Source organism: Acanthopagrus latus, chromosome 11 (assembly GCF_904848185.1).
Source record: "Acanthopagrus latus isolate v.2019 chromosome 11, fAcaLat1.1, whole genome shotgun sequence".
Lineage (NCBI taxonomy): Eukaryota > Metazoa > Chordata > Actinopteri > Spariformes > Sparidae > Acanthopagrus > Acanthopagrus latus.
In genome coordinates, this window is record NC_051049.1 from 16,312,551 (window position 1) to 16,340,345 (window position 27,795).

The following is a 27,795-nucleotide window of genomic DNA, read 5'->3' on the forward strand; positions in this document are numbered from 1 at the left end:
AGTGTAATATAATCCACTTTGCCGTGCCGACAAATCGAAAGGCGGACTATTGGAGGGCTGGGGAAAAAAAAAGCGAAGTTTGTGTGAGTGTGTGTGTGTGTGTGTGCGTTTGTGTGTCAGGGAGGGTTAGGGGGTAGGAAAAATAGAAGAGAAATCAATATTGTGGCTTTGTGCTCTGCAAATGTGAACAATGCCAAAGGCCGTACTTTAACTAAAAGTGAACTATGTACATAAACTATAACAATCCAAATATGGGATATTTTTAAGACCGAGAAGCTTTCCACAGCTATGACACGTCAATATTAGAGAAGAGTAGCGCGGAGCTTAAAGAGATTGCCAGCTGCCCCTCCGTGGACTTTGACTAAAGCAGTGGTGGCACTGAATAATAATAACGGCAGCTTCCTTTGACGTTGAATAATGGTGCTGTTACCTGCAACTTGGTTGATGTCTATGTTGTTAGTGTTTCCAAAGCCTTTATTTCTCTAATGAGGTTTAGTTCACAGTCACAGGAGAAAGGGGGGGGAAAAAAAAACAAACACAAAAAAAGTCTTGTTACTACTTCTCGTGCACTAATTTGTTTGGCACCTGGACAAGTCGGACCGATCCATATGTGCAGTTGTTTATAATTAAAAAGCACTTTTTCATCTCGTGAGTCATCCTGTGAACTGGTTTTTGTGCGGCAACACTTCGCTTAAAGCCACTGACATCAGCTCAGCTCAATTGGTCTGGAAAGGCTGAGTTCATTTTACCCTATTGGATGCTTCATCAATTAACTACCAGTATAATTATCTTTGTCTGATTAAAATGCTATGCTACGATAGCAGGGGATTAGCATTCGGTATTGTGCCCCTCTCCAGGAGATACTACTGTGGTATTTTACAAAGGAAGATTAATGTCAGTTTGTATTGGCTGAGCCTCCATTTGTGCACCAATCGGTTGAAAGTACGACTTCTAAAGGTGCTCAGTGAAGAGCTTGGGGTAAACAAAGGGTGTGTCTGCTTGGAGGAGGGCAGATGGCCTATCCAACCTCTGTAAGATTAGTTTGGGAGCATACAATCATCAGGGAAGGATCTCCCCCCCCCTCCACTTGCTCCTTTTGACAGCAAACTTTCTCATGTGACCAATGGGCATGAACAAAAAAGAAAAAAGAAAAAAAAAAAGAAAAGGCTTTCAAATATGATAGGTTTCAACCATATTTCATTTTTGCAGCCGCTTTTCTCTCCGGAGTCAAAAAGAAACGCTTAAGGTGATAAACAATTTATCAGAGACGTTGGCTTGAGAGAAAAAAAGCCCAAGTGGAAAAAAATGAAAACACGGCGTGTTAGGAACGCGACTTGACAGCCAATCTTGAGTTCATGTCAATGCACTCCAGCATAGCTCCATCAACAGTCAGCAGTGCAGTGTGTAGTAACCATAAGAACCTATGTAAAACATCAGTCAATGCCACATTACAAGTTTTACACTCAAACCATGGCTGGATAAGCGCATGTATAATGGAGACACACACCTCGCCATTTAGTCTTATCAGAGAAAAAGACAGCTTTCACATAATCCACACATGGTGAACACATTTGAACAGATTTTTTAAAAACGTATATAAGTAGAATGGCTATGTCACCCATATCAGCGTGGGGGCAGAAGAAAACATTAGGTATCGAATAATTATTTGATCCGATATTCAATCTGTGTTTTCTTTAAGTCTGATCACAGATAAAATAAACTTATTTAGAAAAGCACTCTTTTGGCTGTAATGCAGCTGTAGTCACCACTCTAGTCACATATTTACAATTTGACTGCACATATCTGCTCCGAATATTGGTTATCAGTCTCCTTGATCACAAATAATCAATACTGGCAGTCGCCCCATTTAAAAAAGCCTATTGGTCCATGCCTATTACATATCATACCTCACTAAACAAGACTTCCACATGTCATTCATTGTATAATAATCTGATATATGAATATATTAACATATGAGTATCCTTAATGCTTGAAACAAACACTAATTTTCTTTTTCTTAAATAAACTAAATTCCAGCTCCTCTTCCTCTGAAGGTCATATAGACTTCACTCCGATCAATCGGGCAGCAGTTACATACGGATGGGATGTATTACCTTGCGCTGGCCTACTTTGTGGCTTCAGCTGAGCTGGTTCTTTGGCCATGTGCAAGACCTCCAAGTCAGATCTCCTAATCCTCAGCCAAACCCACCGATGCTCTGTGTCCCAGAAACACTGCTACAACACTTAAATCACTCTGCAGAGCCGCCACGATCCCGGCTTCTGGTTTCATGATTTAGAACTGATGCGGTCTCTCTGCTTAAGTAGGAAAACAGAGACTGCAGCAATGAGGAGATAAATGTATGCTCAGAAATACTGTAAGACTCCCACTGAAATACACCAGCAACTTTTTAACCATGCTGATGACAGGGCCCGTAATAACGGTACATTTTCGTGCTCAAATCTCTGGAAATCAAACAAAATTGCCCACCTCTAAGCGCACTTTATTCACCAGCTGGGTTTGTGCATCATGGACCAGAAGCACGGTCGTAAACAACCTCAAAAAGCCTCTCTCATTGATTAGGCCCGAGGCTGAACTACTTTCTCACTCTGGTGTCGGATGGTATTTTCGGTACATGGGGAGATGAGCGACAAAGGCAGATCAATACGGGGGCACCCAATAGTCCCGCAAACAAATTTCAATGCAATAGATAAATTAAGTCAACAAGGTTATTTTGCATTCTCTTACGCTTTGTACTCTTATTTCATCATCATTCTGGTTCAGTTCACTCCCTCTTGTGTTCTGCTTCCTCTCGAAACACAAATTTCACACTGCGGCAGTGTGATCCAGCAGAATAATTTGCTAAACAACGCCATTCCTATACAAAAAAAAATATCCAGTGGTCAAAGTAATTTACGCCGCTGTAATGACATATCAAAATCTGCCCCCTCATATGATTGTTTTGCATAAGTTCTTTGATATTATATACCAGAGGGGTTTTTATGTGACTCACGCGGAAAATCTGAAGATGCCAAACCATCGATCATGCTCCGGGTACGACAATGCATCGCAATTACAACAGAATAATGTGATCACAGTGGATATAACATAAACAAAATCCCATGCTTACTGTCTCACTTAACTAAATAATTTCATTATTCAAATGAGCCAGAAAAGTAATCATTATTTTGCTCATGAAGCCATTAGCATAATTATTCAGGGGATGTCTGATATGAAAATTATTTACTTTCCATATGGTAAAACTACACCACGTCAAGAATATCAATATGTGCTAGGTGTTCAAATACCAGCTTTACGCAGCTTTCTCGTCTTCTGATAAAAGTCCCATATATCGCATCTAGAGTGATTGCAACAGTTTACTGGAGCAGCTGAGAGCACTTGTTGCTATTTTGTGTTTCAGGGCTCTATTTTTTGTTTTTGGTTTTTTTTAACTTCTGAGCTTTTTACGACAGGGAGAATGACAAAATGGCGCCACACACAGCCGCACACCACGGTCGCATTGATGCTAAAACGGAGCCACACGAGCGCGAGAAAGTTTCGGTTCATTTTAGGTCGGCGCTGTTCATGTTCAAACAGCAAAACTCAGCATCTTCCACTTCACAGGAAGCGCGCACTTCAAGACACCGCCTCCAAATATTAGGTGTTATTTCACTATCTTTGATGTACTTTCGCTCTCTGATAACGCATCCAAACCTACACGCGGGCCGCAGAGAGAGATGCCTATCAGTCAAACACCGAAAAAGGAGGAGCTTTTCATTCTCTGTGCTAATTAAACACCAGGAAGCATGAGGGCATACAGTATTATGTGGAAAGCTATGTGACCATGGCAACGTGGTGCGGCAGAGACATTACTGGTCAGATCCTTATCGTGGCCTTGCTTACTCTCTTCCTAATCAGGCATTCAGGTCACCCACCACCACCACTAGAAAAACATTTCAAATCCTCTTCAGCAGCCGTGTAGTGAGCATTGACAAAAGATCCGTGCCATTGTGCAAAAGCAAAAGCATTGCGCTTTTTTTTTTTTTTTTTCCACAGACTGAAATTAAAATGTAAGCCTTGAAAACTCTGCATATATTACAACCATCAAGTTGAAATCGGAGCCAGCTTTTTGTTTTGGCCACTAGAAAACAGCTGCTTGTTTATTTTAAAGCACATGATCACTCAACCTTTTGACACACGCTTATTGTACATGTTGTTATCACATGCTTGTAATTGATTTGGATTGGTGCAAAGGACCTCTATTTCCGTGGGTTATAGCACTTTATTACACCCAATGAGAAGGCTCTATTAAAAGCGTCCCAGGCTGGCATTTACTACCATGTGTAACCTTTGCGATTACATTAGGGCCGATACAGAATCTGCACCTGAAGAAGTGTGAGAACATCCCGTACGTAAAGGAGACCCATTATGCACTGTCTCTCCGGTGCTGTAATGTTTTAATTCATTTTTTTTTTTTTTTTTTTTTCCCACAGATGAGCCAAATCAATTGGAAAGTGACCATCTGGTAGGATATGAGTATCACTGAAGCAGAGGTAATGAACAAAATGTCTTCCTATTTCACAGAAACGAGGAGTCATTAGGATCTTCATCAGCCATGTGGGGACTTCTACCATGTGGTCCCAAGAAACTAGACATGCGCATGAGAAAACCCACAGGGACCTACGGTGCATACCAGGGCCGGGACTCTCCAGCACGTCAAGATTCGATTCAACTCCAATTCAAAGGTCTAAGATATGTTAAGAATGTGATGCTCAATGTCTATCCATTGCATACAAACACGTAGAGTATTTGAAAAAACCCATAATTAAACTATAAAGGATTTACTTTGAATATCTTTGCTCACGCACAGCCATCGCCACCAAAACGTTGAAGAAGTAGCCTTGCTTACAATATAGAATGGTTAAGCCTGAGGGAACGTACAACCCGATCTTTAATGACGTAGTAGTTGAGATGGGTCACGGTGTCAGGATCGCTTACAAAGGTCTCGACCTTGTCTTGGAATTGACCACATTTTTTCTCTGCCTCCTCTTGAAGACACTGAAATTTATTCCAAGACCTGTCAAGATAATGACAGCAGGGATATCACTGTATTGGATTATTGTTTGATACACACAGTACTGTACTTATGGCTCCTGTTAGAAGACAGTATTACTGACGAGATTCCCGACTTTGGGATTTGGGATTATCATCTTTCAAACAGAGGCTTTAATGGTTGTTTCTACGGAAAGAAAATCTGATGCTTGCATTTTGTGTTGATGGCAAACCATGGATAATAAGTGTTGAATAGTCTTGTTGAATAGTCTAGGTCTTTCTTATCCTGATTTAGGGATTACAAAATGGTTACAGGCGATCACAATGTCATGAAGTGGGTTTTGAATGTCAGATTATTGACTCTTCTATATCGGGGCGTAATATATATTGTTTTTTGCATCTAAGAGCTGACATTTTTCCCCAACATGGCATACTTTGAACCCGTAGAGAATACAAAGTCACAACGTAGCTTCGGCAACTGCTGTGTTTTACTGGGGACAACAAACTTGAATCTCTTTCAATTAAACAGAATTGTTCCACTATTGCCTGTTGCTGATTATGCAGCACAAATGACAGAGAAACTATTTTCTTTTTCATCAGGACTGTCTTGCTTCCAGTAAATGGTTTTCATATTAAAATGACCCTTTGTAACTTGAGTTACACTTGCTCCCAGAGTTGGTACAGGGGCACAGCAGAGGCTGATCAAAAGGCCCATTCAGCCACTCATGGTGCCATCATTGTGGCCAGAGCACAAAAGAGGTCTCCAGATTATTTTGATGTGAAACCAGATAATTTTTCTGTCGAGGGCCAATGAGGAGTGTGACGGGGACGCTCCCGATGCTTGTCGTCTGCTGTTAATGCAGCCCTTTGATTTTCCTCGCCGCTCTGATGAGAGCTAAACAGCTGCTTGTAAATGAGCTAGCATCTCCGCTCGGCCTGCCATTATTCTGCACTCCTGAGCCGACAAGGTCGCTTGCTGGGGGGATTTGGGGTGAAAGAAAAGTATGGCCTATAGCATTAGCTCGGAGCCACAGGAAACACAGCTTGAGTCCTCCAGGTTCCTCCACCCCACCCCGTATCCCCCCTCTCTACGGTACAAGCAAAGGAAGTCTGAGACGGAAAAGAAACCTTTAAGTCAAGACTCTTCCCACAGTGCTGATTCTATAATCCAGAGATATCCTTTACAACAGCATGTATTCTTAAGAAGTCATGTCCACACAGGGGAGGGAAAGAAAGAAAATATTGCATATATCCTGCAAACAGCAGGGCATGAGGTAGACTGCTGTCTTTGTGTGGCCATTGTAAAAAAGAATTACACTACCGGTTTGACAGATATTAAAATTCTTTTGAGTTTCTTAACTTTCCATCGAGACTGTGTTTTTATTTTTTTCCCCTCTGTTCTGTGTGTCGAAAGCTGATGTCATTTTCTGGGCATGGCTAACAGCAAACCAGCAGTCACTTATGTAGAGGGGTTTTTTTCTCCTCTGTAATTCAGCCCATAACATCTGCGGAATATTAAACTCGCCGACAACTGATGTTGAAATCTATGACTTATGTGGCACAGAATACGCTGCCACGAAAATCTCAGTTCACATTTATATCAGAGACGATCAGTGACAGCCCAGACTTAAAATGTTTTGAGGGAGAAAAACACATTGATTTTTTTATTTTCTTATTTCATCGATCCATCGGCTCCATGCACAGTGCGAGACTAAGAGAAAAGAAAAAAAGGAATTTGCACAAAGCCACAGTGGCCTTTGTTTAAAGAAATAATTTAAAAAGAAAAATAGATCTAAAGCCAATTTCAAAAAGAAAAGGAAACACAAAAGAAGAAGATCCTATATGGCATTATGTAGCGTCAAAATATGCAGAATACTGGCTAATATTAGGTCTTTGAAATCTACTTGCACAGAGAGAGGGAGACAAGAACAGAGAGAGATATTGGGAGAAGAAGAAGAGGAAGAGGCAAAGAGCAGCAGGGGAACGAGCGATCCAGCCTCATTTGTATTCTCCACCATCCAATTCACTCCAGTTCATTTACATCTCCGCTACTTCCATAGCAACAGCAGGGGGGCTATCAGAAGCATCTTTGATATAGGTACATGACTCTGAAAAAGATCTCGTCATTTCTCTCTGAATAGACGGCATGAAAAAAAAAAAAAGGTTGGTGTTAAGGTGGGTTTCTTTAAGCAGAAATTTACCCTGTCAGGGACTTTTTTTTTTTTTGCATTTACTCTGTTCATCAGCCGCAACCAGCACATAAGCCTGCACAGGAAATACCATCATTGCACGGGAAGGGAATATGATCCCGCAGCTTAGTACGTGGTGATTTTACTGTGTTCTGACAAAACATGGACACTAGCAAAGTCTGGTAGCCAGGAAAGGTTTATGTTTTGTTTCCTAATCCGGAAGAATTTGAGCAGAGACGAGGCATCAAGTGTTAGTGGCAGACAAGATATAAAAAAATAATAATAATAAAGAAAATGCACTGCACCGGCAGGGAAAAAAACAAAAAAATTGCCTCATCAAATTCCATGTACACTTGTATGTAAATCAACCTTAAGGCCTAATTAAGCTCTATGGGGCTCATCAAGGTCATAAATCCTCTTTTTTTTCATAATGCATTATTGACTTCGCATCATCTGCACGTCGGCTGGCTGCACTCGCACAAGCACACAATGTCATCTCACTGTCTAATATCGGATAGCCCTGGGGCCGGGCGGTGTGTGAGAGAGGGGGAGAGACAGACAGAGAGAGAGGGAGAGAGGGAGAGAAAAAGGGGAGGGGGGGGGGTGCTTTTTAGGTCACAACAAAAAAAAATGCAAGGACATCTTCTGGTAATGAAATGGCTGCGATGACCATCAACCAGTAAATTTTGTCTCACGGTCCTTAACAAATGGACACTGGTACACTGGAACCTTAAATCATGATGCGTTTTGATCAGCAAGGACAGGACATGGCTCTATGATCATTTACTCACGACGATGTAAAACTTTGGGAAGTCTACATCCTTCAAACCAGAACTAGATTAAGAGCCAACCCTTTATTGCAATATTCTTTAGATTTGTCGATATTTTGAAATCTCAAAAGCACTTCATTATTTCTAACACTAGCCAGATATTTATTACAGGCCACAGTTGAGTTACTCATCGCTGAGTAATGTATGATAAGTTTGGCTGTTCCTCTGTGGCAGATGGGTGAAATAGTCATTGGCATCTGTAAAGCCCTTATTGGAACGTGTCCACCATATCTATCGATAATACTGGATTGGAACTTTGGATCTTATGAAACTCAAACTAGTGACTAGTTTACACTTAAGGTCCCCCAATACATAGTAATGTGGATTTAATGTGGATAAAGGCAAGAACTAGGTGTAGAACAGTCTGGTAAATTTAGAAAATGACATCACTTTACTGTTATTCTGCCTTCAAAACCAGGAACACATATGGCATATCATGATATGGAAATATCCCACATCATAGTCTCAGTGTCAATGCACTGTATTGCCCCCCAGCCTTATGAGAAAAGACAAAGGATGATTTTTGTCAGTAATTTTGCGAGCTGTGACCTTAGATTTTAAATTTCCCAAATTGAAAGTGAGCTGACTGCACTTTAAATGTGTTTTGTTTAATTAGTAGTTGGACTGATCCAATGAGTCATTCCCGAAGAGAATTGATATAGGGCACTCCCCGCTGAGAGTCACGGTGCCTTTTAGCAGCAGCGAGCTCTTTGGACCTCATTACTCAGCCTTATCAGTGACAATATTTCAGACAATATAAAATGAGCTGGAGTTTAAACCTGATAAGGACAAGTCACATTTTTTGTGGCGAAAGACCTTTCAGATGGGATGTGTTCCATGTTCGCACGTCCTCTGGTCTATATCATTTTCCATTACAAATGACGGGGAAAAAAAGAAAAAAAAAGAAAGGAAGAAATGGACTCAGATACATTGTGTAGCCCAGACTTCCTTCTCTGCTCCAATGAAGCGTTTGATGCTCCTCTATTCAATAAGGAAGCCTTTCCCAATGGGTCACCAGTGGTGGTACACACAAATGAGAAGAGTCCATCTGCTTGGTTTGCATTCCCAAAGTGCACTTCCTCAAGCAGACCACAGCAGTGGCTCCTCTTCCCGAGACTCGGCTCTCATGTGTATGCATTTGTGCCACATTATTCAGCCAGTGCTTCAAATGACCCCCACCTGGCATTTAAATTCCCTGACCAACCGGGTAGTCATGCCCTGATGACACGACTGCAGCTCCAGCTGAATACTTTATGCAGCTCTTATTCAGACAAGACTGCAGACTTGCTACCTTCTAGGTTAGGCTGATTGTTATGTGACACAATGTTATTTTACTACATATACACTGGCTGCCAAGGCTTTTGTCTCCTCCCTTGACTCACTCAAGGTTATACACCCATCCTGCAGACCTACAGAGTACTTATCTGATGAATGCAACATGAGGGAAACAATAGTATTTATTTATTTATTTTGTTGATGAAGGATTTCTTTTTTTTTTTAATCAGGGGGCTATTATCTTTAGATTTCATGCGGTTCAAGGATTTACATCTCCCAACACTCGAAAAGAAAGCTGGCCAAGCTAAAATTGAATTTTACTCTTGTTTCATTATGATCCAGAGGCTGAAAATTATCTTGATGACCTTCCATCTCATATGTATTTTTTATCTCCTTCAGTGAGATGATTGTCATATTGCTCAAAAGAAGGTTCCCCTCTGACATTTCTTTATTTTATTTTTTATTTTTTTATGAGAAGTTTTAGATTTGGACAGACCTGCCTTCAGTAACGCCTCCATCTGCTTCCAGTCCTTATGCGTCACAGCAGGGGCACACTGAAGTTATCAATTAATGATTTATCCGATGTCCCTCGTGCCTGGCTATCTACAAATAATTTGGGGACTTGTTGGGGGGTGTGTGTGATGGAAATTAGAACACAAGGGCAACTATTAAGAGAGGCAATGGTCCAGCTGAGCTGAGTCTGTGTGAAAAAAAAGACACCCTTACCCACTAATCGGGGCTGGCTCATTTCATTTGATATTGATTTGGAACATTTCCACAGGGGCAAATCGGTCTTTGGTGACGATTTTCTTCAGCAAATTATTTGTTCGGGAGCAGAGGCCCGAGCCCTTGACACACAGACGCAGTCAGGGGTCATCATGACTCAAAAGGTCAAAAGCTGACTCACACATGGTCAAGTGGAGGCGATCTGCCAGAGCACAAATGGCCCAACCTGTTGTGTGTTTAGTTCAACAGCAAGTAAACCAGCAGAGCTTCATGACTTCTCCACACTAAATAATGACCAACAATGAGCCAATGGGTAACTTAATAGGTAAGTAACTAACTGTTATGGACTCACAGCAATTTTTTTGTTGCTGCCTGCCTTTGGTCAAGCTTCACTATAAAGAGGAGGCTATGAGAAGTTTGAACAAAAGAGCAAAATACTGAATGTACCAGTGAAACTCTATAAGTTAACAAGCTTCGTAAATGGGCACTCAGAGTTCCTTCAAAAGGCCCTGGTTCTAAATCCTTTATATTTATGGGCGTAGTCTCACCACCCCTCGTTTACAGCAGCCTCTTCAGGATTTATAGCTGCTCTAAATCAGGACTGAAAGGAAGAGGACAAAGAGGATTCCACTAAGGGCACGCAGGAATATCTTGCATCTGACTCTTGAGATAGAGTGAACTGTAAAATCTGCAAAATCATGAGCCTTTGGATTATGTTCTCGCAACAGAATCTGTCATCACGCGTTCTGCAATCAGGTTTCATTGCGCGGCATCCGAACCGTAACCACACGTTGCCGTGCTCCGGCGAACATGCCTTTCAACGGCGGCCGCACAATGAAAACGTGATTACACGCTCTTGAACACCTGCAGATTGTTGTTGTTTACATTTGGTATTTCAGCTGATATGGGTTCTAAAACTCACATGCACGAGTCAATGGTTTCATAAATAGCGGTTCTTGTGAGGCCACTTCAATGCATTCATTCTTCAGTTGCTCAAATCAGAAGGTGTAGAGAGACTAAATTGCCCACACTGATAAATACATGTAATTTAGTGTATGAAGGACTACCGCACAGCAACAGCTCACTCACAACAGTTGGCATCAGTCTGTAATTCAGAGAGAAAGCCAAGGCCTATGTGAATAACAAGTTAATATTGCATTGCTGCACTCCGTGTGACCTGAGCGCTGCGGTGTAATCACCTTAAAATTCCCCAGCATTACAGTAGCAAACAGGAAACCAAGCTACACTTGCCCTTTGACCGGCTGAGCTGGTTCATTTGTCTGGCGCGAGGTGCACATGCTGGTTCCTGTTTGAAATACCATCTAGGCTGGATAATCAAAAACATTCTCCTCATCTGCCCCTTCCAGACGGCACTTCATCAGCAGTACTCGCATGAGGTCCGTCTGTAGTCCTTGATGTCGGCTGCACAGACTCCAGCAACATAAAAATATTAAAGAACTAAAGAGGCCGTGCTATTTCTGTTATCATACAGGTAGCTTTAGGTGTTTTCTCCATACACACTCTCCTTTTGAGCCACATATACCAGAACCTTTGAAATCAAATCCTGCAGCCGAGCCAAGTTAAAGCCGGTCTTTTCGTTCCACCACAACAAGTAACAAATATAGAACACAAGAGCAAACAAAAAAGACAACTTTAAATATGGAGGCATATCTCTGACAAATTGAAGCCTGCTTATACAAAGATGCCCACATACTGCTCGTCACATCTGCCACGGCCAGATCAGAGACAACCAACAGAAGCACAGAACAATAAATGTTCCATGAATAATAGGTCTTTGGTTATAGACCACTGCACTGGAGATTGATAAGTTGTATTTGTTTTTGTCTGACTTCGTGATTCAGACAAGAGACTCGACGGGTTATCGGCACATGTTTTGTAGATTGTTTGGGATATACTTGTTAGGAGCCCACATGTTTCTACCTGGGCAAGAACAAAGTGAGACAAAGCATGACGGCAAAATCCAAGTCAGATGGGGACATGTGGGTAGATGACTAATCTAAGTTGCCTGAGATCCCACCCAGCGAGGGCCTCGCGGGACCCGTGTGAATGCCCATTATCCACAAAGATCAGCACCGAGAATGATGGGAAAAGGTAGGTTTCACACTAAGTCTGATGCTCTGTCACGCTGAACCACTCTTCTAGATACGTCTGAAACCCAATTAAGGACCATGTTAGAGGTCGAGCGCCATGTCGGGAAGCACAGTCCTGTTGTTTTGTAAGACGGGTCCACGAGACTCATGCCTTAATTACACAAATAGCTACAACCTTGCAAAGAGTAAAACCCATTGCTAAGGTTTATAAAGGAAAAAGCCTAGAAGTATGTGAGGATTTGAGGGATAAATAGACCCATCCAATCTAATATAAAGTGCCCCTGCTATATAACTAGCAGGCAGGGTGTCTCCTGTCTGAACTGCCGTATGTGTGTCATGGCCGAGATCTCACCAGGAGTTATGGACGGCGACAGCACACAACAAACTAATGATGCTTCCCAAGGTTATCCATGCATAAATAACCATTAAGAATAATGCTGATGCTGCAGCCCAAACTCACACCCTAACATCGGCCGCTAGAACAGCGTCAAAAACCTTTGGCAAGGGCAGCGAGGTTATAATTACGAGTTTAAAAACATTTTTGGGTTAGTGGAACATCTTTGAACCGCCCCAGTAGCCAGGTGAAGGGAGGCTCCGTGTTTTGGGCGGAAGGTAGGAGGGTGGCAAGATGTCAAGCGCTCCGCCATGCTCTTGCATGACAAACACCAACCTGGAGCCAGCAGTGACAAAGCCCTAATCCAGAAAATCCCTCCTTCCTTTGCTGAAATCCTAATGAGGATTTGAAGTGCTCGGCAGGGAGGAGACACGGGGGCTGTGGTTACACCTTGCCACTGCTTGCTCTCCCAGTCATTGTCTCCTTATCTCCTTATTGGCCAAGCCTGGCTGGCGATGAAAGAGACATGACAGCATGGTGGGCCTTCGTACACAGGCCCCACGCCTGCCCGGCTCCACGGGAAGCCAGATTCCACAGTCTGCCGCAAACAAACGGGATGACATCAAGCGGGAGGCGGAGAGACAAAACCAACAGAAGTTGTTTACTAAGGCACAAGAGACAAAGACAAAACTCACCCTTTAGCCTTATCTGTTTAATGGCCGCTTCCAATATGAAATAAATTGGAAGCCGTAAAAACTTTACAGGCATTTCATAAAATAATTACCTAACAAATTATTTGTTTCTATGAACAAATTAGCCATGGGCGAGCCTTTTCAAAGTACCTTAAATGCCAAATTAAGTGGTCAGGGAACAGGAGAGTGACGACGCAGTGGGGTACTATTCTTTTCCATGGACACAAATCTGGCACAAATTAGCGCTTCAAAAGAATAGGCCTACTGCCCGTGGTTCCACAACAATTACTTGACAGACAGTATTTTTGTTTTTCCTTTTTGGGATAACACACACGAGCCAAGCTGCTGAGAAAGAGGCCCCTAGTGGAAAGAATTTATAAAACAAGGTGTCCACAGGTATCTTACATCTAATGCTTTTTAAAGCCTTTCCAAGATTACTTATAACCAAATTTTAGACAAATAATCTTTTTTTTTTTTTTTTAACCATTAACAAGTATATGTAGTATATATTTTATGCACTCTTTATAGTGCTGATGGTACTCATATATATGTGTATATATATATATATATATATATATATATATATATATATATATATATATATATATATATATATATGTGTGTGTGTGTATATATATATATATATATATGTGTGTGTATATATATATATATATGTGTGTGTATATATATATATATATATATATATATATATGATTATTAGAGTGAGATTAGGTTAAACTACATTTTGCCAACAGTTAAGTATATGTACAAACTCAAAGATAGTATTACATTCAGTGGTAGGTTTACAGGTTCATAAACATTAAAAGATGGATAGATGTAATGAGCTGAAATGTTTGTGATTAAAACCTTTCAAATTCAGATTAAAGACTAACTCATCGCTTTTAAGGCTTATTATTTATTTTAAAAAATGAAGTCAAGGTCCTGCAGACACTCTGCAAAAGCAGATTATCAGTTACCAGGAGTGTGTTTGCCTCTGAAGAATAGGCTTCTGCCATCTGGATGTAAATTCTACCTGAACAGATTTACCTGTTAAGATACTAATCTGCTTTCCACCACAGTTATAAGCCTGACCTACTATAGTTTGATGTGGCATGACAAAGTTCTCACAGTATAGAAAATGCCCCCACGCTATATAATTAAGCTTTTTGGGGTTAAAAGAAAAGGCTAACCAGAGCAAGTAGGTGGTGGCACAGCAACTGAGGTGTGCCGGATCCTGTTCTCGCAGGTTCTGGCTCACATTAAGCCCTTGGCTTTTACCTCCAGTAATTACATTCAGAACACCTTGATTGTCTATTTCAATCCTTTCACTTTGAGATGAAGGCTTTAAGTCTCGTCTCTTTCCCTTTCACATGGCACAAAAAGAGGACTTTTAAAGGTGCCCTTCCCTGTTGCCCTTGAGAAATCTCAAGTGCTTCAAACATTTCAAGCTTTGAGGAGAAACAATAGTGTGGTTTCAGGGTGTATGCAGAGTACTGAAATTCTCTGTGACAGACATGTTCCCACAAGTTTCGCCACTGAAACGCAGCTTTCATATCGTAGGATCCTCTAACCTTAAGCTCACGAACCACCACAGGCCCCGCAGTAATGGAATGACAACATGCAATCTAGAGAGGGAAAATTGTTGTTGAGTCCGTTGTTACATAAAATCCCTGTGACCTATTCAACACCGTGCCGCTTTTATTGTACTTAGACGAAGCAGCGCATTGTGAAGTTTGCAGACTCCAAAGCCATCAATGCCACATGGTAAGAAAGAATAAAAATGCAATTGCTAAAGAGCATCCGCTATGACAGTTAATCACAAAAAGATGCAAATGCCAGAGCAATGTACCACAGACGTATTTTTCACTGACATGTTCTTGGCAATCTGTGGAGCAGTGTTGCAAACTTTGCCCTCCCTACCTCTTGACGCCTTGCTCTATAATTCTGTCTCACCATAATTCTAACAATCTTGGGGAAAGCCTTTGAAGAGAGCGCGTGGCTGAGCTAGGTGTGGATTGTCATTCTGTCGCTGAGACAGACAAATCCTTTCAACCCCACCTGAGTTAACTAAATTATTTCAGAAAGACATGTGAGCCAATTTAACCAAGGGAACATCACCGCAGTTTTTACATTTTGCACAAAAACAACACATTATTACTTCATGAATTACACCCTCACCTCGTTTTTCGGCGGGTTGCTATGGTGACATCCGCAGAGGACACCAGTAGGACAAAAAGGAAATAAACCTGCTGCTTCAAAGGAGATCAGTGTGAATGCCAGAGGGCAAACTTGTGTTGATGCAAAACAATATCAGAGCAGGTTGCAGCATAGCGCACTGATTAAAGTGATCAACAAAGAGGTCATTTACTTCTTGACCTGTCTCGGGTACACTGAAATGGTCTTCTGTGTTCAAAATGACTTAATCATGTCATAAATGTCGCGTTAGAGGACTGAATATAACCCAGCTCAAGGATTTGACATACAATGAGCCCTTCACAAAGTGGGAAAATTAAAATGAAAAAAATGTCAATTGACACAATTACTGACTTTTAAATCTAAGCATTCAAATTTTCCCAAACTATTTCATCGAACTATAGCTCTTCTTATTAGTGATTAGACTTAAAGCGACTCTCCAGCAATTCAGTATTGGGCATGCAAGACAGCTGGAAAAAAAACAAAACAAAACAAAAAAAAACGTCCAAATCGATGCAGCAGAGGCCAAGACATCCTGTCCCTAGTAGGAGCCAAGCTCCAAATAAAACTGCTTCCCTCATGCAACTCAATAACATCTTTTGTTACCCTGCCTGGTAAATACCCAGGTCTTTCAAACGCCACCCCTGAGTTTGAAACGCAGACTTTCTGCAAAAACAAAGCAAATTCAAAAATGTCAAAAGAAGAGCCTTGAGAAAAGAAAAGTCTCAAGCCCAAGCTACAGACGACATGATACAAATGCTGTAACTGGCTGTGAATGACTCTTTCTGATGAGTTAACTGACTCTGATCTGTAAAATGGCTGAAATGTAAAATTCAATGAAAAACGGTATGACCCTTTAAAACTGGGTGCAAAGTCCCATGTTAAACGAAAATCCCAGATGATATGTCGGTCTCATATCATCATGTCCATATTGATATTGCTATTGATTACAGTATCTGTGTCACAACATGGCCCTCCTGGGCTTCTGTAGGATTAGCGATATACTGCGTGAGCACTGACTCAAATTACTGTGCCGAGACTGTCTTATGACAAAATAATTCTTATAGCTTTAGCAGTTGTACCATGATTTTACACAATATGGCACTTAAAAAGTAGCTGTTCTCGAGATATCTCCACATATCTCAACCTATTTTTTGTACTGACTGCAGAGTATAATATTAACATATTAACTCCACATCCATATCATTATGTTCAAAAGCCCTAAGCCCCACGGTCCCTTTGATACGTATTAAACTATGCCATATATATGTGTGTGTGTGTGTGTGTGTGTGTGTGTGTGTGTGTGTGTGTGTGTGTGTGTGTGTGTATATATATATATATATATATATATATATATATATATATATATATATATATATATATATAAATATATATATATACATATATATTAATTAATATAATAAGCCAAATCAGTTTCAGAAACTAATTTCTGAATGGATGCATACAAATAACATTTCAGGGATAAGAAGAAAATAAAGAAAATGCGAGATGACAGGCTTGAGATGGCAGTGAGTCAGCTGAGCAAACACAGATCACAGACATGAATGCATGTGGACACGAGTCCAACCGTTCAAATGTGGAGGATGAGATATGTATTGTATAGAAGAAGGTCGCAGGGGGAACATCATCCCCCACTGCTACAGTTTCAGTCTTGTGTCTGTGTATCTCTACCTTCCAACACGCCGAAAACACGGAGGGGGTGAAACAAACTTTAAACTATTTACAGCAGTCCACTAACCCATCTAATTCAATTATAAAAATGCATTAAAAAGATATTAGGGGTAGACGCAGTTTAATGAAGCATGTTTACTTGGGGATATTGTTTGTAATGAACTGTTTCTGGGCTGATCTCTGCAGCTGAGATGGGAAATGGGAAGGAGGTGAGCCAACGAGAGGAAAATGTGAATGACAAATGTCACCGATAGATGGGTTTATTGCTTTGTTTTGAATTTACTCCCTCTTCAACCTGATTTGGAACAAGTATTTCCTCATGTATTACAGTCGCTGCCTAGTTCCCCTTCTTGGAGGATATGTTTAGACTGCCATGGGTCAGCTCTGAATCAGGAGTGACCTGGTCACCAAGGGGTCTCGTAACATGTGTGAGGGGTGCATTTCCTCTGGTAGGTGATCCCCAGGGTAGAGGTGGAGATCTCTAGGCACCTCGCGATTACATTAGATTTTGATTCCGATTCAGAGAGCTATAGGTCAGTTAAAAAATAATTATTGATGAAGTAGTTCAACGTCGCATTTAAGAATGGATTTTTTTTTAGGGGCAAGATCCCTGACTGACCTCATGCAACTGAAACACTGCACCTCACAAATCAATTTGAGTCCCATTCAGTGGACTACGCTAAGATTATAAAGCAATCATTAATGATGTATAACACAAGAGCAGTAGTCGACTACCAAAAGACTGTAGAAAAAAAAATGTTTCCTCCATGAGGTAGAACAAGTTAAACTTGTAAACTGAAGATGAAGTGGTTGCAAAATGAAGCATCTAAGATTTGGCTTTCTCCATACATCTACTGTAATGTTAAGATCCCTCTCTGGCTTCCCGCCCTTCAAACGCTGCCAGGTGAGTTTTTTTTTATGGAGCACCTGGTAAAACCAGAGGCGCCACAACAGGGGAGAGAAACTCTCAGGGGTGACAACTATCTTTCCAAACCCTAAACAGGCTTACCTATATCCGACTAGGCCCTGAAATTGCAAACTCTTATCTCTGCATGCGGCTGCCAAAATGACATGTCGGGAGTGCTTACATATATAGAATACATATAATCATGTTCGGACTTTTAAATGATTTCCGTGACCTGCTGGGTTTCCTTAATACACCTAAGTCCATAGAGGCCACATAGTCATCAGATTTCACACTCCTTATATGACAGATCAAATCCAAGCCAGGAGATTCGTGAGGAATTTAACATATGGGAACATGTAACGTGACTGCCCGCCCTGCTGCAGTGCGAATTAAGCATCTTGAGAAATCATTACCTTCCCTAACTTGAATCAATTATCCTATATCTATTGAGGTTTTTAGAAATCAATAAAGCAGGTATAGTGAGCAGTTGGCTCGAGCTCAAGCAGTCGGCGCGCAGACCGAATCGGTAATATCTCATCTGATATATTCCACTGAAAAGATGCCCACTTTGGTTTACTCTCGGTCCAATCATTAAACATGTACAAAGTAACGCACCTCGATTCTTGTGATTAAACACTGGCATGTTGAGGATACAGTTTATGAGACGCGGTCCTGACGCATAAATCTTGGAATTACGACACAGCTGAGAGTGATTTAATCAAAGCTAAACGCACTATGATTAAAACACATTCAGGCTTTCTATTTTTCGAGGTGTGAAATCTGTGTGTGCATGCCATGAGATGGAACGTTTTCAGCGAGGAATTTACAAATGGATCCAGCTCTGATGCCACTGGGAACAACTGACGCTTTCAAGCAGAAAATCTCAGACAAATCACAATTTACCAACTAATGAAACCACTCAAGATTATCCCCCATCCGCCTGTGCCCGCTGTCCTCAGAGCTGCATTACTTACACAAGCGCCGCGTGCACTCGGAGGAGCAGCTTTGGCTTGAGTCACGATTTCACTTCTCATGCTAAATTCCTAAATAAGACAATAGCGAGGAAATATGTTCTGCCACTGGCTGTCAGTGAGCTGGAAACAATACTCATTCAAAATTTGCTGTGGAAACAGTGGCACGAGAAACAAATTGGTACGTTTGTGGAGAGAGCAAAGACGGCCGTTCCGTGTACTTACCCTCCGTGGAGTGCACTTGGGCTAGTGTGATGAGAAACCAGCAGAAGGTTTGTAGTTTCCACAGGGAGCATGCCATGGTGCCTGGTGTTGATGGTTTGTGGCAGGTTTGTGTTGTGACTAAAAGGCTCTGATTAAAAAAGTCCAAGCCAGCTGGTCTCAGAGATGCTCATCATTGATCCCGTCACCTGTGGAGCAGACCGAGAGAGACGTTCAGTTCATGGTTGAAATGTAGTCCACGTGCGAGCTCTGTTTGATTCTTACAGAGGAAATTCGCCCTGTCACACTCTCCTCACAAGGCACTTGATGCTGCATTTACATGCCACAGCAGAAAATGTGACAAACCCTTAAGCTGTGAAATGCCACAAACCCACGTAAGCCACCCAAATAAGCCCAGAAGGTCAATAATCCCGAGAAGGGGAATCCCTTAATGGGAGCTGAATGCTCCCCATTTCACTGGCAGGGGAGGTGGAGCTGGGTGGGACCAGCAAACAGATCAGGCCCACCCTTCTCCTTCATCTCCCCGTGACCTATAGAGAGTGATGCTAACCTTATCAGTGCTGCGTCAAATCAGATTTCCCCCTCACCTTTTGCAAGGAGCGCGTTTGAGCCTTTTTTTTATTTATTTATTTTTTTATCTTGAAATTATAAAGTGACACATTATCTGGGAGTTTAAAGTTTCCCCGTGCGGTGCCCGACAAAAGCTTCCTGCACATTTACATTTTTTTAATCAACCCTTTTCGGAGGAAGAATTCGCTCAACTTGCCGGAAAAATAGTCGCGTCAGGGACCGAGCGATTGTAACCCCGGACATCAAAAGTCTACAACCACGGGGCTGAAATGTTAAATTAACCGACGGTAACATTAAATGCAAAAATTGTCCATGGTAATAGCTCGCTGAACATTAGCCAGAGAGCTTCTCATCCTGCTGCAGTCACGTTGGTTCGCATTAGCTCGGTTGGTGTCTAGCAATCAATGGCAAAACTCTAATTTGATAATAGAGGGTATGTATAGAGAAGTTCCTTTAACATGAGGTTGCTGTTAGAAAACATCCAGCATTACACAGAACGTGGAATCGGTGTGTAATGACGTAGGTGGCTCAGTCTCATTTACTTGAATGAGCGCGCTGTTACTTAGGCACAATTTCCCTGCTGCCTGTATTTCACTTCTACTTAAGTGGAGCCTCAAAAGCAACACTGCTTCTACCTGACTGATTTCTCTGCGACTCCCTCCACCCCCGCGGCCCTGCCAAACAAACAAATAAACAGTACCCAGCAAATGGTCACCCCTCTCTGTTGTGACTGACCACAAACCACCTTATCTCTCTCTCTCTCTCTCTCTCTTCCTCCCCCTACCCCCTCCCCCTGTCTTACATCTCCCTCAAACCAGGATTCTCTCTCTCTCTCTCTCTGCCTCATCCATACCTGTCCCACTAGTACTAGTCTGTTTGAATGTTTGTTTTTGCTCCGTTTCGCTACAAAAGCAAATGGCCTCCTCCCTGTCATGGATACAGTGCCGGGGCTGTGTAGGGTGAAACCTAATGCCTACCTGCTCGCCCAGGCATGCGTTTCACACTCCTAACGGCTCCCTTTTGTCTGTGTGTTTACACTGCTGGGGCTAAGCTCAGTCCTCGCACTCCCATGAACCATTAGCACATTCACCATGGGATATGGCATCACTCTGGCAACAAGACACATAGGACCCCATTAGAAACTGTTTTTTATTTTTGTTGTTGTTGTTGTTGTTTTTGGTGTTCTTTTTTAGCAATGTTCATAAACAACATTCAATCTTTTTTTTTTCTTTTTTCTTTTTGTATCTCCCTCTTTGTCTACAGCCTGCAACTGTTTGTTAAGATTCAGGGGACTGAATGTTATCCATCATACTAGCAGCTAACAAGAGAACTCGACAGAACACAGTGAGGAATTCTTTTTGTCATCCAGAGTCGGAGCTGCAGAAATCTGCCTCGGCTCGCTCCTCCACACTGGAGAATAACCACGGCCTGAAGAGGCTTTGATCTATTTCGTCTGAGATCTCAGACAGTGTAATAATTCATCATCGAGGAAAACATGCAGAGCACACACATTAGCCAACAAAGTAATAATTAAGCCTGCCATAATCAGCTCATCTAGTATGACATTACACCTCACCTGAGACCTCTAATTTTGGAGCCATTTAAAAGAGGTTAACAGGAGCAGAGTACATGCAGCCACAGTGTGTTTAGTTTCAATGGAATAATATGCAGTCAGGAGACTCGACAAATGAAAGTTGATCACTGAGACCAAACATATTGGATTCCAGCAAAACCCTGACCCCCGTCTTTTTTAGCCGCTCGGCACACGTGGCAGGAATTAAATTCATCAGGCAAGTGGCAACAAATAATCAGCCTACACTGAAGGTCCACACAGGATAACGAGGCCCTAAGCTGATTGTCTCCGCGATAAAGCTGCACAGTGAGCATATAGGCTTAAGGATCTTCATCCGTTCGCGCAAAGTCTTACTGTTTTGTCCACTCGGCGAGGCAGACAATACCTAGATCAAGCGCACATTAACATGTGCGGAGATCTGAGTGATGCTAATCCCATTCAATCATTTCATCTTCATGCACAAGATCATTTACTGTAAAAACTCAGATTAAAGTAGCGGTCGGACTCACGGGTGTTTACATGGTCCCCCAGTGATACGCAGTATGTTTACATGGGTTGTTTGATATTTATAATGCATACATGCAAACAGGAAGTAGCGTTATGCAGGAAAATAAAGCAACACGTTTGGTAACTATCGTCACATTTTCACACAGAGCAACTTCACCGAGGCTCTATCACTTGAGGTGCTGGTTGTAGCATTAAATCCGTTTCACTGTCAGTCAAATGAAAAAAAAAAAAAGAGGGTTCTATTTCCCCACTATCCCTAGTCTTGTCACTCTTTTATCAAATATAGTCCCACTTTGCATCTGGTTCGCTCCGTGACCTCTGCAGAGCGTGCACAGAATCCAAACACGGACTCTGTGGGATATCAGTGCCAAGTGCAATTTCGAAAGACTGATGCTGCGCCTACTCGGCTTACGACCTTGACTCACGTTAAGATAACCTGGTTAAGGTCCTTACATGATAATTGCGATAATTGGTGTATTGCCTTACTCCGGTTGTAATTGAATCATTAGAGTGGACGTATACACAGAGATTTTCTCATTGCCGTTGAGCAGATAGATGCGCTGGATTAGGGCCTCTTCCTAAAATGAGTTTAAATCTATCTGGTGACATGTCGTCCATCACATCACATCGCCTCCTTAAAGCCAGATTCTGTCGAGTTGTGTTTGTATATCTTACCGAATGTTTCCAGCGATATTTATCAAGGAAAAATCACACATTTTTTTATTAAAGTTAACGCTGCGTTTTGTTTGGTCTCCTGTCACTCTGACTTCCATGAGAGAAACAGAAAGTGAGAAAGGAAGTCGGCAAACATGACTTAACAGAACAGAACAGAACACTTCAAAAAATTACCTCATCACGTGGATACATATTCATCAGACTGTGGCTGTTTGCTAAAGACGACCATGATCCCACGCTCCTTGATTATGACATCGAACTTCTTTTATTGTTTTCACTGTTTTGACAGAGAGACTTTTAGATGAATTAGATAGAATTTACAGACTGGATGTTTAACCTTAAACCTTAATCAGCTCAAGGCAGTAATGTAGTCCTCAGTTTTGCATTTACCTGAGAGCAAAAATGTGTTAAACTGGAACAGGCTATAAATCCATCTTTTCAGTACATTTGTGTGTCTTTGGTGGCTGCAGGTGCTCGTGTTTACACATGTAAACAAGCTATTATAAGTCTCAGCCTGAGATAACAGTGTTGAATCAATATGATTATTCTTTCTTGCCTGTCATCATTGCTTAGTGTTAGAAAAAAGAAAAACACAGAGGCAGCAAGCTCAACAGACCTCCTGTGTTAGAATGTGAAGACAAAGGCAGCGTGCCTTTAAACAGCTCTACCTCCGGGGCAGTGGAGACCCCCTACCACGAAAAAAAAAACAAAAAAAACCCGCACAAAGTAGATCCCTGGTACATGGGGATGGGTGTTCTGTAAATCGATGATAACAGTCCTATACTTTAATATATTTTGTATCATGCTGTGAGTGTTTAACATGCTGAGACACCAAAGGCGCAGACTGGAGGGAGACTGCCTGACTGCCATTCTCCTCATTAAACGTGCTGAGGTCTCCCCTCTCAGCTGGGGGTTTCTTTTCTCTCTCCCCGCCTTGAAACAGAAGCCGTCGGTGATCATACCTTGACTTTTTTTTTTTTTTTCTTTTTCTTTTTTTCTTTTTTCTTTTAAATAGCACTCGACTCGGATGCGATCCCAGAGCAATGTTTTGGCATCCTGGCTCTGAGGGGTTTTCGAGTTTTATACGGGGGAACGGACAGATGAGAAAGCGCATCATCGTCAACATGGCTGCTTCTAATGCTCGAGACAAATGATCAAGGCAATTTTCTGTGACTGTTAAGCACAGATTGCTAAAATGTCAACAGGCGTCACACTGTTTTGGCTAAATATTAAGTCATTGCAGACAGATGTTGAAGCACTCGGAGAAATGGAGAAGCCACAGGGGCATGAGCCCGGAGGCTTTCAACATATGTGTGCCTGATATAGTCGCAATACAACAGAATGCTTTATAATCGACAACTGAGTGACGAAATTGGGAAGTGCAGGAGCTCAGTTGGTCTTCTTAAGTTAAAAAAAAAAATAAAAAAAAAATCAATAAATGGCTTAGTAACTGGGAGGAAGGGGGTTATTAAAAGGGAGGGGAGGAGGGCTGATTGAAAAGGACAGTTTGAAATTTGAATGCAGCAGGGGGCTGAAAACAAGAGGCAGATGTGAAAGAATGCCGGGCTCCTTAGACAAAGGTCCCGGTTGTCCCTCTCTAGCTGTTAGGAGGGCCACAGGAGAATAGAGGAAGAGTCGGGCCATTCTATAAACGAGGTCTGGGAGAATGGAAGGGGGGGGGGCCGGAATAAAGAACCTGGGTGGGGGAGGGGGGGCCCACTTACAATGAAAGATTGACAGCTTGCAAGTCTTGCTTGACCCTTGAATTAGCCCCCAAGCTTTCAACAAACCTCAAGAAAGAGTTGGGATGTTAATTGTCATGGAACATCACAGGGATGCAAAGGAAGGGAAATATGGGGCCGGAGATCCACTGAAATGTAAATCAGGACCAACAGACCACCACATGTTGAATGTAGGGAGAGCACATTTGGTTTCTATTGGGTCTTCCTGACAGCATCCTCATACATGAATTCAAACATACTATAAGACTCCTCTGATCTCTGTTTCTCTTGCCCACTTTGAGGGGAAAAGCTGAGCTACCTGGGGACACTGGGCTCAGGCACAGAACACTCAGCATCAGCTGCAGAGGAAATGCACTCCCAAAAGAGATTGTGTTCCTGCTTTGACACTGCTGAAGATGTACAATTTGCAAGCGTAAATCAGGAAATTCGCACTCAAGGGGAGGGAGTGGGGTAGGCGATTGGGCCGGTGATGGGATGAGTCTGGAGCCCCACCGAGTCAGATATGGGGCAGGGAGGAATCAGAGGCTGACCCTGACTCTGCTGGGGGGGAATGATTGAGAGCGGCACAGGACTGGAGGAGCTGAGTGACACCCAACCAAACTCTGTATGACTGCCCAGGCCCCAAACGCAGGCCCTGACCCTGACAGGAGCTCAGCCAGTGAAATACCAGGTCAAACACGCATGCTGCGCAACAGGACAGCTTGGCCGCTTTAGGGAGGGGAGGGCTGGGGATAAAGGAGGGAGAGAGGGGAACTACACGAGGGAGCAGGGGGAAACAAAAGCAAAGCATGAAGCTTGTTCTGTTAAATACAACAGTTGGATAACATTCAATTAGAACTTTATTAGCAAAAAATTATATCTCAGATAGTTCAAAACTATCATGGCCAGAGATGTCTGCTCAGGAAGGCTATTTTGTTTTTACACTGTATTGCAGTTGTTTTTCAGGCACCACCTAATCCACGTCATCATCTGAATCTACATTAAAAAAAAAAACAAAAAAAACATTGTTTTTGAATCTGTGGATCATAATGTTTGGATTAAACTAATCACTACCTACAGGAGCTCTTATGTAAGCCACACTTCCACAGAATACAGCAGCAGCATGCAAGAGGGAGCCGGGAGCGTGTGACATAAGCGTGGGGCTTGTCATGCTCACAGCTCTTAGTGTTTGCCCCATTGATCATTTTTATGAGCCACTCAATTAATCGATTAAAGTACTCCCCACTGGTCAGGACATATGGCTACTAAATTAAGCAATCATGAGCCAAGCCCTGGAACAATGTCGCTCATCAATACATTCATGGAGACGAAAATGGGAGTGTTTTTCAAAAACAAATTCGTGTGAAGGAAAATATAAAATCTTATCTTCTTGTGTATCGTTTCAAATGTGAAAACCCCAGGTTTATCAGTGAGTGTCCATTTGTCAATACGTAGTGAGTCTTTTTTTACGGGTCTCAGGTGTTGTTTTTATAACTGTATCCGTAGGCACTGAGTGCTGCGATGCCCTCTGCCTGAATATATATTGAATCCATACCCTCATAATCACTTTAGCAATGCAACAAAAATCCTATTAGAGCCAAAAGATACCTTCACCTGTCTGTCCACACGGATTATAGCTCGATGATTTGCTATGGTAACAAAGTTTTAATACAGGTTCCATACATTTCTAGTTGTAATTTTGATGTTTTACTGGGAAGTGAAGTGGATTATCTCAAATGAAATTTCAAAATGTCATTTCCACTTGCTGATAGCACAAAACTATTCCTTTCAGGTCCGTTGAGATAAGAATGATTCAGCCGGGGCCGTTAAACGGTGTCTTTGCCAAATGTTCCTCCGCTTAGGAATTAATAGGCTGACATTAATACAGCAAGATAAATAGGAAGGTCAGGAATGGGAGACCTGCCATTATATGGGCATCTCATGGTGATAGTACCTGCCAATCAAGTCCAATAAGTCCTTGACACGGCATGATTCACCTTGGAATACACAGAGAGGATGCAATATGTAGCTTACGCCACCCTATCCGGAATCCAATTAGTGTGTGCACATAAATACTTTAACTCCGAGTGCACATAAGGACACCATAAAAGAATAATTCGCCGCGCGATCCGGTGTGCCACGGCTAAATGAGTCGAAACAAATCAAGGATTATACAATCAGAGCTCGCTGGTCGGCCGGGGCCCTCTCCCAAACTCATCTTCTAAATTTCAGCACGAGTACAATCGCGGCTGCGTTCATGCAAAAAAAAAAAAATGATACAATGCGATGTGGCTGAGCAGGGGTCAAGCAGTGGGGACAAAAACTGCACACTTCACAGCGAGACACGGCCACTGAGTGTCGGGCACACATGCGCCTGAGTCATTCATGTACCTTGCATGCTCGAAAGTGAACTACAGTCGAGGTCAGAGATTTGGCTCACAGGGGTCACGCTCATTGAAAAACGATGATTGAGTTCGGCAGCTTGTGTAACGTCTTTTATTTATTTATTTTCTTTGTCTACATAGAAGGGACCAAGCTCCCCCCCCCCCCCACTTTTTTTTTTTTTATTTTTTTTCATCAAGCTCCGGGGCCTGGTTTTAGTCTACGATAATAAAGTGGTGTATTTACTCGGCTATGCACCAGTAAGCAGCTTTTGTGACCCTCCCTCCCCCTTCAAAATGAGCAGCTGAATGGTTAAAAATCCTGCTCCGTCCTTCTATTAAGGACCTCGCCATCAATAATGCACTGTGATCGCGAGGCGTTATTAAACAGGATGATTAATTTTTAAGGTAGTGGGCAGCAACACAAAACATGAAGAAGGTAATGGAGAAGATGACTTGTCAGAGGCACGCTTAAAAGGGAAGCGGAGCACGCAGGCAAATAAGCAGTTTACCCACGTCTTTACTCCTTTGAGCAACGAGAAAACAAAAGGGAAAGCGAGCGGTTTTCTTATGGATGGAGAAGGGGAAAAAAAAAAAGTAGAGCGGGATGTTTCAACTCCACCTTGTATGGAAGATGTGTCATTAAGTAAATCTTTGGCACTGAATGCACAATCTTGATATTGAGTCACAGCCCATTTTGCTCAGCCCGCATGCCAATTGTGTAAAAGCTTCAAAAGTCTCTCCTTTGTTTGCTTCTTCCTTAGCGACTTGTATATTCAAAAACAGCTTCGAGACGCGGCTTTTGCCGAGATTCGCCCCATCGCTGCTCTTGCGTCATTTATTTTGCTCTCGGTACAGACGAAAAGTGCCAAGACAAGGCCCTCCATCTTGGAATGTGCCTTAAATTATTCAAAAAAATCCTAAAAATGCAGAGGCTTGGAAAGCTGCGACTGTGCGTCTGGAGCGGTGGGTAGTGAAGATTTTCGAGAGGTGCTAATTCTTCCAGATTAGAAGTATTGTGCGTAATGTGGCAGACCTTGGCTCGGTGTCTAATTGAGGGCTTTTAACCTCTCTGTGGCTCAGAGGAAGGACAAACACAGCCAAATTAAGGGAAGCTGCATAATCTCACTTCTAACTAAAATAGAAAAAAAAAAAAAAGAAAAAAAAAACAGCCCG

The 27,795-nt window shown here is 42.1% G+C and overlaps 1 protein-coding gene across 22 annotated transcripts in view; it reads right to left on the reverse strand.

Annotated features, from left to right (window-relative positions):
* The window catches only part of adgrl2a (adhesion G protein-coupled receptor L2a), a 100,929-nt gene that overhangs the window by 58,708 nt on the left and 14,426 nt on the right, over positions 1-27,795 (reverse strand). For 12 of the 22 annotated variants that reach the window (XM_037113629.1, XM_037113628.1, XM_037113622.1 and 9 more), the window contains exon 1: positions 19,196-19,271. In XM_037113629.1, coding sequence (XP_036969524.1) covers positions 19,196-19,271 — 76 coding nt within the window. Of the gene's footprint in view, positions 1-19,195; positions 19,381-27,795 lie in introns of those variants that run through there. The other 10 variants (XM_037113621.1, XM_037113639.1, XM_037113640.1 and 7 more) reach the window with 1 other exon arrangement.